This window comes from Magnolia sinica, chromosome 19, assembly GCF_029962835.1.
Source record: "Magnolia sinica isolate HGM2019 chromosome 19, MsV1, whole genome shotgun sequence".
Classification (NCBI taxonomy): Eukaryota; Viridiplantae; Streptophyta; class Magnoliopsida; order Magnoliales; family Magnoliaceae; genus Magnolia; species Magnolia sinica.
In genome coordinates this window covers 1,476,136-1,487,876 of record NC_080591.1, presented here as the reverse complement: position 1 = coordinate 1,487,876, position 11,741 = coordinate 1,476,136, and the positions used below count along the sequence as shown (strand labels likewise).

At 42.6% G+C, this 11,741-nt stretch overlaps 1 protein-coding gene across 2 annotated transcripts; it reads right to left on the bottom strand.

Annotated features, from left to right (window-relative positions):
• Window positions 1–7,533: 7,533 nt before the first annotated feature.
• On the bottom strand, window positions 7,534–11,588 carry LOC131235047 (high affinity nitrate transporter 2.5-like). Of its 2 annotated transcripts, none has more exons than XM_058232142.1 (2): window positions 10,088–11,588; window positions 7,534–7,921 (listed from the first exon to the last, which is right to left on the bottom strand). In XM_058232142.1, exons 1-2 carry the CDS (start codon window positions 11,236–11,238, stop codon window positions 7,588–7,590), a joined length of 1,485 nt encoding a protein of 494 aa, XP_058088125.1. In that variant the 5' UTR covers window positions 11,239–11,588; the 3' UTR covers window positions 7,534–7,587. The 2 variants fall into 2 exon arrangements, with proteins under 2 accessions (XP_058088125.1, XP_058088126.1); XM_058232143.1 differs by having other exon boundaries at window positions 7,534–8,001; window positions 10,088–11,564.
• Window positions 11,589–11,741: the final 153 nt, after the last annotated feature.

Sequence of the window (11,741 nt, the reverse complement as noted above, 5' to 3'; positions counted from 1 at the left end):
ACACGCACTTTGATTAGTGATGCAACAAAAGTGAGTGAACCCGATATAGGGCTAACATGAGCCAATCATAAATCAAGATTAACATTTTCCTTTATTGAGAAAGCATGGACTTTTTTAGAGGTTTACACGAGTCCAGCTTAGCATAGCTTGACTTGGCTCGGCCACTAGTTGACCCTAGCTTGAACTCGGCTCAGCTCGGCCTCGAGCCTGACTAGTCGGTTCAGCTCAGTTCGATCAGCAGCTTGGGCCAGTTCGAGCCCAATTTGAGCCAAGATCGAGCCTCCATGACATTTTCTCAAACACATGGAGTGTACCTTCAATTTCTCACTGAATGTAAAGCAAAATCAAGATACAAGGGTATTTGTTTCATATCCATACCTTCCTCGCCGCCAGCCCACACTTCGTTGAGTCATTTCATCAGCCACTTGCTGAGCAACATCAATATCAAAATAACCGAGTCACCAAACTGGTTCGATCTGAGTTCAATTCAAGTTGGGGTTCGATCCAAGTGAAGTCAAGCTCAGGCAAGCTCGAACTTGGCTCGAAATTTTTTCGAGCTAAAAAAATCGGCTTGACTCGGCTTGAACTTAGTTTCGAACCGAGTTGAGTCGAGCAAGCTAACCTAGCTAACTCGTTCGTGTACAGCTCTATACTCGTTACATTTACTACCCTCCTCATGCACTCCCTTCCACATGCATGTATTTTTACACATGAGTTGTGTGGGACATCCTAGCCCTGCATCCAACGTGACATGGACAAAAGCAGGTCAGGTCATATGCATGGTGGAGCCGATAATCCCACGCTAAAAAGGTGCACGAGGAGAGAGTACGCGTGGACCATATCAATGATGAATAAAGACCGTTTGATATGAACCCACAATAGGTTGCACATCACCCAAAAGTAACCATCACAACCATGTAATCCAAGGGCACGTGATCTTACTATCCATTTTATGGGCCTTTATATCAACAGCCATGATCATCCGATCAGAGTGATTCCGGAGACGTGCAATCCACTGAAGTTTCCTGTCCAACTACAAGCCATAATCATAGGTGGGTCCACTCAAGCCACGTATAAATTGGCTGGTAATTGACAAATTATCCAGTACTGACAGTTGCATATAGAGACACATGAACAGTTCAATCAAATGATCCAGACCATCAATTATGTAAAACCTACATTATATGCATGATAAATTGACAATGCAAAAAATCACACCCGTTCGTTTACAAAAATTTGAATCCTATTACGACATGTCTTATTGTACATTTGAGGACCAGCAAGGAAACGACAGCATGGCCACCGCCTCTCTAACTCTATATAAGAAGAATTCGAAAAAAAGCTTGAGGTCCTCGCCACACACAATCAATCTCCCTACAATGTAATGTTTTTTATCCTAATTTTAGCTTCTTAGCTTAGACACTCCAATTCTGTCCAATCATGCTATAGCAAGTTTTGGAGCTCATACTTTAGCTTAGATCTTTTATTGTCCAGTGTCATCATTGCAGTACACCTTACGAGTAGGTTTAAATATCCATGACCACCTCGTCGGATTCCTCCAATCACTAAGTTCTTACTTGGTGGCTCATATTGGTCATGTCCTACAGATGGTATACCTCAGTTGTTTATTCACACCAGCAATCAAGTAATTATTTTTATTTTTATTTGCTTAATTTACTTTCTTTTGTTGATTGTACTAATCATCTTCTTTAATTAATAAAATCGGTGATACAACCTCAATTTTAATTCTTATTTATCCGTCATTGCATTATCTAGAAACTTAAAATGTTATCTGATGTTTTATTTAAATCAATCTGATTTAAATGATTTTAAACTCGCAAGTATACAAATCAGATGTAGATATGGTACGTATTACGAGATCGTTCCCACAAGGACTGGTTGTCACAATTCGAAATTTACGACTCTTCTTAACTAATCTAACAAAGGGTTTAGCGAACTATTAAGTAAACTATCACAAATCTATGAAAAATAACCAAGAGCAATAAGGAAAATTCAATCAAGGAGAAGACTAGGACTTTCGAATCCACCCCTAATTATCCTGACTCTTATTTTACTTGTTGATTCACCCTAATTCAGATTGATATATATATATATATATTTATAAATAAATCACACTCTATGTCCTTGTTCGGGCACACAGAATGTATAATCTCTTAAAGCATAAGGATCACATCTTTCCATCCATGGTCAGGCATGAAGAGATGTAATTCCTATTTCTTTTTCTATAGAAAACCTATTCATGGTCAGACACAAGCACCTAGAATAAGATTCCAAACAATATCTACATCTAGACTTTAGTTAAGCTCATAGAATGGAGAAGTAAAGAAATTTCAGTTAAACACACTAGAGAAAGAAACAAATCAATCAAATTAGATGAATTCAACACATACAAGAGTTATTTAAATTAGGGGCTTCATCTCAGCCCTATGCAAGAAATTAACAATCCATAAAATCAATTATAATGAAGGAAAAATAAAATTTAAACAATAAGAACATCCTTCCCTTCTTTCTTCCTCTCTCTCTCTCTCTCTCTCTCTCTCTCCTCTCTTTCTTCTCTCCCCAGCTCTGGATCTCGTTCTCCCTTCTGCTGCTCTCCCTTGCTTTAGACATCTCAGGCCCTTTTATAGATGCTAGGGGCAGTGGAGTGTTGAAGTCGGTGGGAAAATCGGATATTTCGGGATGAGCTTTACGATGGACGGTCCAGATCTGCCATATGATCAATGACCATGATCGTGCAATCGGCCAAACAGCGTTGGTTTTGGACGTTGAAACAGAGCCTGCCTAACAGGCCTTACGCTGTGACATTGGTGGGGCCCATGATCCCCGTCTGTTGGAAAATCCACATCGCCCATTGTCTTCTACTTGAAATTTAAGCTGTAGATGAATGGTTTTGGTTGTCCGTTGATGCGGCTCACCTGATTTTCTGCTCTGCCATCCGTTAGATGTTGTGGACTCTATTTCCATGTGTACACGTGCATGAGTCTGGAAATCCTCCATATGTACAGTCTATTTAGCCTCTTGGAATGAATGGACGGTCTGGATCAGAAATATCTGTGATGATGGTGACCCACCTGGCGTCAACCGCAACTCCCTGTTTTGCAGTAGAAAATGGAAATTTCTGTTTTAGGAAGGAAGTCGGGTCAGCGTCTGCTGACCGACTTGGTTCGTTTGGTGCATGGCGAGTACTCATGTGCACTATACACATGCCACACTAGGTGGGTTCCAATGCAATGTTTCTGAGAAATCTAATCCAACCATCGATTTTGTATCCTCATATAATGGCTTGAGACCAAATTTGAGACATATCCAGGGACTAGGTGGGCCTCACTTAAGGAATTGAGGGGCTGATCTATCTGTTGGGCTACTTCCAGAGGTATACAATGGCTAAAATTTTACGTGTATGGTTAATTTATGGCCCCCAGTCCATGTATGAAGTTTCGAGCCGAATGGATGGCTAGAACCATGTGATCTTGAATCTTGGATAACTTTTGGGCCTCTTTAACGTGAACGGCTTTATTTCCTCAGATCTCTGTTATGTAATTTCTTTGATATTAGTCCCCTGGGGTCTGTCCCCTCCTCTGATGACTTCGGAGCGTTAAATCCACGCTTTTAGTACTCTTTTTCAGTCCACGCTCCTAATTACTCCCTATAACAAAAACACGATTAAAATATGACATTAAGCATTATCATGTACGTAAACTCAAGCAATAATCAGAGTCTGATATGCAATATTTGACCCTCACCTTCATAGGATTTGATTTTAGTCCGCCTAGTTTGGCACCTAGGGTCATAAGCGTTCAGTCAATTTAAGTCGAATACAACTCAGACATGCCCGACACTATTTTCATCGCGCATGTTTAACCAAATTCAAGTCGTTTGTTATATATGTGGTCATGCATCCAAATTAAACAACAACAGATCATATAGATAGTGTGACCCACCTGATAAAAGGCATGGATTTCTCATGTGTTTCATATTGGCACATAGGTGTGCATGTGGAAGAGGAGTGCTTTACACGTGCATTCCCAATTTATTAACCCATCACATGCGTGTGAGAAATGAGTCCACACGCACTTTGATTAGTGATGCAACAAAAGTGAATGAACCCGATATAGGGCTAACATGAGCCAATCATAAATCAAGATTAACATTTTCCTTTATTGAGAAAGCATGGACTTTTTTAGAGGTTTACACGAGTCCAGCTTAGCATAGCTTGACTTGGCTCGGCCACTAGTTGACCCTAGCTTGAACTCGGCTCAGCTCGGCCTCGAGCCTGACTAGTCGGTTCAGCTCAGTTCGATCAGCAGCTTGGGCCAGTTCGAGCCCAATTTGAGCCAAGATCGAGCCTCCATGACATTTTCTCAAACACATGGAGTGTACCTTCAATTTCTCACTGAATGTAAAGCAAAATAAAGATACAAGGGTATTTGTTTCATATCCATACCTTCCTCGCCGCCAGCCCACACTTCGTTGAGTCATTTCATCAGCCACTTGCTGAGCAACATCAATATCAAAATAACCGAGTCACCAAACTGGTTCGATCTGAGTTCAATTCAAGTTGGGGTTCGATCCAAGTGAAGTCAAGCTCAGGCAAGCTCGAACTTGGCTCGAAATTTTTTCGAGCTAAAAAAATCGGCTTGACTCGGCTTGAACTTAGTTTCGAACCGAGTTGAGTCGAGCAAGCTAACCTAGCTAACTCGTTCGTGTACAGCTCTATACTCGTTACATTTACTACCCTCCTCATGCACTCCCTTCCACATGCATGTATTTTTACACATGAGTTGTGTGGGACATCCTAGCCCTGCATCCAACGTGACATGGACAAAAGCAGGTCAGGTCATATGCATGGTGGAGCCGATAATCCCACGCTAAAAAGGTGCACGAGGAGAGAGTACGCGTGGACCATATCAATGATGAATAAAGACCGTTTGATATGAACCCACAATAGGTTGCACATCACCCAAAAGTAACCATCACAACCATGTAATCCAAGGGCACGTGATCTTACTATCCATTTTATGGGCCTTTATATCAACAGCCATGATCATCCGATCAGAGTGATTCCGGAGACGTGCAATCCACTGAAGTTTCCTGTCCAACTACAAGCCATAATCATAGGTGGGTCCACTCAAGCCACGTATAAATTGGCTGGTAATTGACAAATTATCCAGTACTGACAGTTGCATATAGAGACACATGAACAGTTCAATCAAATGATCCAGACCATCAATTATGTAAAACCTACATTATATGCATGATAAATTGACAATGCAAAAAATCACACCCGTTCGTTTCCCCAGCCATATATTAGTTGGTTAGGATCATCAGATCATAGAAGCTCATTGATATCATAAGCAATCCATGATCACCACCACTAAGTAGATGGTTGAAATGGTCATTACACCTAATTTTCAATTTTAAAAAAAAAATCTGGCCATCCATTTTATAGGCGATTGACCAGATTCCCAAATGTTTAGAATCGTTAAATCAATGTTTAGGATCGTTGAATGATTGTGTCCATTGATCTGGACCAAATAGAGAGTTCAGATCGTCTTGATGGACTGTGGACATGTCCATAAGCAAGTAGGCACCATAGTTTATATGGGAAGGTACCTCTATGATAATTAGGTTAACTGATAGGTAGCTTAATGAAAAATTAATTTAAATAGGTACTAAGATGTAAATACCAGATCAATGAGTGGTATAGTATTAGGTAAAATTCCCTTCAATTTAAATAACTTTTAATTTATTATTTATTTGAATCACAGAAGGAACATGACCTTACAAACTGATCTGATCCGTCCAATTGAAATTGATTCCAAAATGGGTGGACCACACCAGTATACGGAATCACACCATCCATCGTCCAATAATTTATAGAGGTTTTATTACCAAATTGGGCAATTTTGGGTCGGCCCGCAAGAGTTCATTTAGTTGTATCATCGGCTGTCCGTTGATATTGACGTATGTAGACCATCACACGACTAGGTCGATTATCATGATTCTAACTCTGCATTGCCTGTGACCTCAGGGCTTAGCGGTAGGCTCCAAAAGTTTAAACATGACGTTCGAGCGGCCATTCTGGTGTGAGTGCATGGGCGTGTTTGCAACTCATCCGGTGTAATAAATCTTAGGTCTTAGACCACCTCTGGGTCCAAGATGAGCAAAAAGGATCAGTTAAATGATAGTTTTAAAGATAGCTGGGATTTTTTAAGTATAGGAAATTTAGAATCCCACTCATCATGTAGACTGGGTCGCGGATAATTTCATGGGCAAGATGGACCAAAGAAGGCCCAATTAGAGGTGGAAGTGATCCAGACTGTTAGAATCTTAAAACAAGCATATCTCAAACCAGAATGAGTTATTCGGCATACTATATATGATTTTGGGGAGGAGAAGCTACTTTAGTCAGCCAACCCTTCTAAGATTCCACTGTATCGATGGTCGAAAATCTATTTTACTTTTATTTTTACTATTTATAATAAGTTTTAGTTCAATCATAACTTTTGATCTATTGAGTTTTAGGAGTTGTGTCCAACACGAAAAGTGCTTAGAAAAATTAGGAGAATAACGTGATTAATCCAAATAGGACACTTACTATTTTTGGCCGAAAACTATGAAGTCCAGTGGAAATCATGACCATCTATAAAATAGTAATTAAGTTTACTATTTAAAGTCACAATTTTAGAGAGTTTGAGTTGGAGTTTAATTTTGAAGTTCTTCCTAGGGTTTATATCAATATTTAAGGGATTGTAAATTAATCAATTTATTTCAGAATTTATTTCTATTTTCTATCTCTGAATTTGAGGAATCTCTGCGAGGAGTCTAGATAAGCTCCGTGGATTTCAAATAATTATCCCCGAGGAAGATGGTGCTCGACCTCATCACGTTCATCCCTGCATCATCATTAAATTGCTTGTAGGAATTTTGTTCATGTCAGGCAAGTGGTCCATCGATTCCACCCATTAATCCAATGGATCTCACCAACGATGAGGAATGCCTAGAATTCTTCCAAATTGGAAGATTCCAGACCTTTGATATGGTAACCTACAACTAGATGGCTAAGAGAATGAGGGGAGAAAAAAAGAAGAAGAAGAAGAAGAGATGCTCTCATTCAACATAAAGCAGGACAAATATCTAAAGGTCAGACTAATTAATCTGAGAGGCTTAAACAGAATCACTAATCCACTTTGTGGACAATCATATGAACAGTGTCTACCACCTTAACATGGGCCCCACAGCCAATCGAACAAACCCATGTCATGCTGCAGGTCACTGACAAGTACTATCCTAAAATAGACGAATGATGTGTGTGATGTTGGTCTTTTTTAAGGGGAATATATATATATTGTTGTTGATAATGAGTTGATTGAGAAAAGATGGCTGGGTCAGATCAAAGAAAGCGCCCAACTTCAGATGATATTATCCTATGATTGCACTTCAGCAATGATCTTAATTTTTTATTCTTAAGACTTGAATTCATTGTGTTCTAAATTCATCTACAGAGAGTGATAGTCACAATAAGTTTCTTACGTATGCCATTACAACATTGAGTCCACATCATGGTCAGTTCTGATCATCTAACCATTCAGCATGTGGGCCACCAAAGCAAACACAGGCAAATATATGTAAGCCAAGTATTGGATAGCTAGGATTCACAGTCATTCTATTGCCTGATTCATTCATGGGAATGATTGTTAAGCTTGTGGGCTGGATGTATCTGTCTCCTTTGTATCCCATTCGAGCAAGTAGTAATCTTCTTCTGTGGCATTTGCTTCGACGGATGGGCCGCAGAACATGCCTCCCCATTGGGGGAAGTGTATGAAGGTGATGGGCAGAGTAGAGGTAAGAATGAGGATGCCCATGAGGGTGATGCCTGTTTCCTTTGAAAAATTTGAGCCTGAAAAGAAGAGGTATTGGGTTACAGCTGCACCCACTGTTCCTCCACTCCCAGTCATTCCTGATATTACTCCTAATGACCTGCCAACATGTTTTTGAAATATATAAGAACATCATTTCCAATGGGTGTGTTTGGCTGCACCGTATTTCATAAATTTTCTTGAAAATTTGCGCTATATTAGACTGATTAATCACAAAATATCATGAAATTTCAGTGCAACCAAATACCCCAAGAGAGAAAGAAAAAGAGAAATGTATTGTTTATGGCAATTGGGGTGGGTTAACCCGAGCCCAACCCAACCTTAGGAGGTCCCAACCTGCAACTTGACCTGACCTGACTTAAATACATGTGATTATTCCCAACCTAACCTAATCCGACTTGAATTTGGTCAACCAAACCCAACATGATTCCAAATTGGGTTGGTGTTTTCCAACCCAAATCCGACGAGAGGATCCTCACAACCCCACCGAACTCAGGATTGGGTCAGTCGGGCTCAGGTTTAGCTAGAGGTGGGCACGGGACGACCCGATCTGGCTAACTCGACTCGTCCGATCTGACTCGACCCGAACCAAATGGGTGAGTCAGTCCAAACCGAGTAACCTTCACCCAATCCCAACTCAAACCGAGTCAAGTTTGAGTTGCCCAGTAACTCGATCCGGTTAGACTCGACTCGATCCGAAACCCAACTTGACCCGACTCTCTAACCCTAGGCCGACCCGATCCTAACTTCTCTCCCTCCCTCATCCTCCTCTTCCAAGCCTAGCAACCACCAACCACCATCACCCTCCTCCTCCTCCTCTCTCTCCTCTCCACTCTCTCCCTCCCTCATCCCCCTCCTCTTCTTCTTCTAAGCCCGGCAACCACCCACCACCATCACCCACCCCCTCCTCCTCTCTCCTCTCCACTCCCTCCCTCCCTCATCTCTCAATCTGACTCAGTGCCAACTCGACTTGATTCGGTACTTCCGACCCGATCGGACTCGGTCCGTATCAGTCCAAGCTAGACCAAACTCGGATCGAGTCAGGCATGCTAGACTCGGTATCAAGTCGGATCAATTTCGGGTCAAGCCTATTTCAAAACCGGATCGAGTCAAGTCAGCCCTAACTCGGCCCGACTCGACTCGATGCCCAGCTATAGGTTTAGCTGAACCCAAGTTGCAACCCTAACAAAGATGCCCCATGTTCAGATGAAGGTTCGCCCTCCAACTTTACCTAATTTTTTATTTTTTATTTTTTAAAGAAAAAAAGAAGTGTGTAAATTGAGTGTTTTTGGCCGAGTCAACTGAGAACTGGTCAAGTATTGATTTAAGGTGGCACATAGATTCTAATCTACACTTAGGGCTGTTCATGTGCAGACCCAAGCATAATCAAAATTTTGAATAGACCCCACCCCAACAGTTCAAAATCTGGGCTGAAGCTGAACCTATGCGTGGCCTGATCACTCAACTTGGACGTGTCACGAATGCAAACGGTGGGTCCCAACCATAATGATCACCCCCTTAAAAAAACACGATGGTCCACTTATCAGGTGGGCCACACCATTGAAATCAGTGGTTGACTTGGCAGATTGTCTCAGCTAATGAGAGGATGGGCCGTATTTTTTAGATTTGTGATCTCATGGTGGGCCCACCTTTTTCATGGCTTAGATGACCTACAAATATGGCATCCTGGAAGGGATGAGAAGGTTGCATGCTAAGTTAGCATGCAGCTGACTGTTGGGAATCAGTTGTCTAAAGTAAAATAAAATAAAAACAGGGATTTATCAGTCCGATCAACAATTAAGGAAACTTTCCAGCCGAGTTCACTCATCCGAGCTGACTGGTTTTCTGTTTTGAACGACTCAAACCTGCCACAGTCAATTTCATGATGGTGGGGCACTCTCCAATGGTATCGGGCTGATGTGATATCTGAATGACATCGAACCCTTCCAAAATGTTTCCTGTGTTGTGTCACCTCCCAGTCTTTCATCAACCTGAATTTTGGGCTGATGTGTAAAATGAGGTGACGCATCTGATGGAAAATTTCGATGTCTTACACACCTCACGTGGGACCCACACAGGTAGCACCATCATGATTTCATCTCCCATGGCATGGCCACAGTTTAATCATTGACTCGGCCGAGTCAGATATGTTCTTCAATCGAGATATGAATCAATCTAACTCTAACCTCTTAGAAACAAAAGGAACGATGCCGAATGTGAGTCCGGAGGCGGCCTGAACGAACAAAGAGAAAGCGAACATCACAGCAGCAGAGCCACCGAGCGAGTTTACTCGACCGAGCAGTACACACAGAGCTCCTGCAATGGCCTGCACCACCCACAAGCTCCACAGCCTCCCTCTCATCCCAAACCTCCTCCCCATCGCATCAGAAACCATCCCACCTGACGGCCTAGACACCACATTCGCCAGCCCGAAACCCGCCGCTACCATCCCAGCAACCCGAATTCCCAGCCCAAACCGATCGTAGAAATATTCCGCGATGATGTTATCTACAGTCAGCTCGACGCCAAAAGAGTAGCCGTAGACCAAACCCAAGATCCAACCCCTATAGTTCTTTATCCCATTGAAAATGACACTGAAGAAATCATCCCTCTGCTTCTCTCCCGAATCTTGAAGCTTCCTGAAGTTTCCATCAGGCAAATCCTGGCCGTACACCAACACCATGATCGCCGTTACAGCCTGGAGCGTTGCAGGGACGAAGAAAGCGACTCGCCATGCAGTGAACGATGTGACACCGATACTGCATATGAGGGAATAGATAAGCGGCATCAGGAGCAGGGCTGCGCCGCTCCCTACATTAGCCCATCCGGCGCCGATGCCATTGGCGAAGCCAACGACAGAGGCGGAGAACATGGAGCTCATCCAGAACTGGTTAGCGACGAAGTTGGCAATCGAAAGACCGGCGAAGAAGCGGAGGAGTATGAAGGGTGTGGCGGAGGAGGCGATGGAGGTAAAGCAGACGGTGGGAGCGATTAGGAGTGAGACAGTCGCCAAAGTGAGGCGGGGCCCGATGAGGTCGCAGGCGGGCCCCATGATCAGCCTTGAGAAAATGGCGCCGGAGACAGATGCGATGCCGGCATTGCCGATATCTGTATCGGTGAGGTTGAGGTTGTCGCGGATGATCGGAAGGAGCGGAGCCGTGGCGAATGTCGATAAGAAGCATGTGAAGAGTGATATCCATGCAAGGTGGAATGCACGCATGTGGGGCGGCGACGCTGAGAATAACCGCAATTCAGTTGCCTTGTGATCGGAATTGACCGGAAGAGAGAATCCGTGGTAGCTTTTATCAGTTTCTTCCATGCCGGCGAACCGTGCCATGTGAATTATGGTATGATCTCAAATGGGTGTTGCTGATAATCTGTGAAAACTAAAATGCAGACTCTTTCAGGGAATTAAATAAGATTCGATCCTGTTTTTGGCTCGAACTGGAGTTTTGTATGAATCTGTACTCGCAAGAAATTTGGAATTGTTAACGGTTAGGTAAGCTTAAAAAACTAGTAAATGGTGATATTCAGTGATTTTTGTGAAAGGAACGGCTGAGAAGGATGGAGATGGGGTGTATAAGAGAGTGAAATTTGAATGAATCTGTTGAAGTGGTGGGCCTTTTCTGTTTTGGAAGATTGTTTTATGGTGACTCTTAAAAATGAGGACAGTAACATGAAGGGCCCTAGTTCAGCCACGAGTGCTTTTGTTTGTTTTCCCTTTGTCGCGAGTCGGAATCCAGCGTATGTTGCACGGGGGATAGAGGGACTGTGGGGCCCACCGTGATTTTTGATGTATGTGGTCCATCCATTTTCCAGCTTAGTTTAGGGCATTATTCC

What these genes read in the sequence shown, in the direction of transcription:
- LOC131235047 (XM_058232142.1), bottom strand. Translation starts at nt 11,238, where the DNA reads ATGGCACGGTTCGCCGGCATGGAAGAAACTGATAAAAGCTACCACGGA. An exon ending in GTTCCTTTTGTTTCTAAGAG is followed by an intron (nt 7,922 to 10,087) that starts GTTAGAGTTAGA and finishes TCTTCTTTTCAG; the next exon opens with GCTCAAATTTTTCAAAGGAA.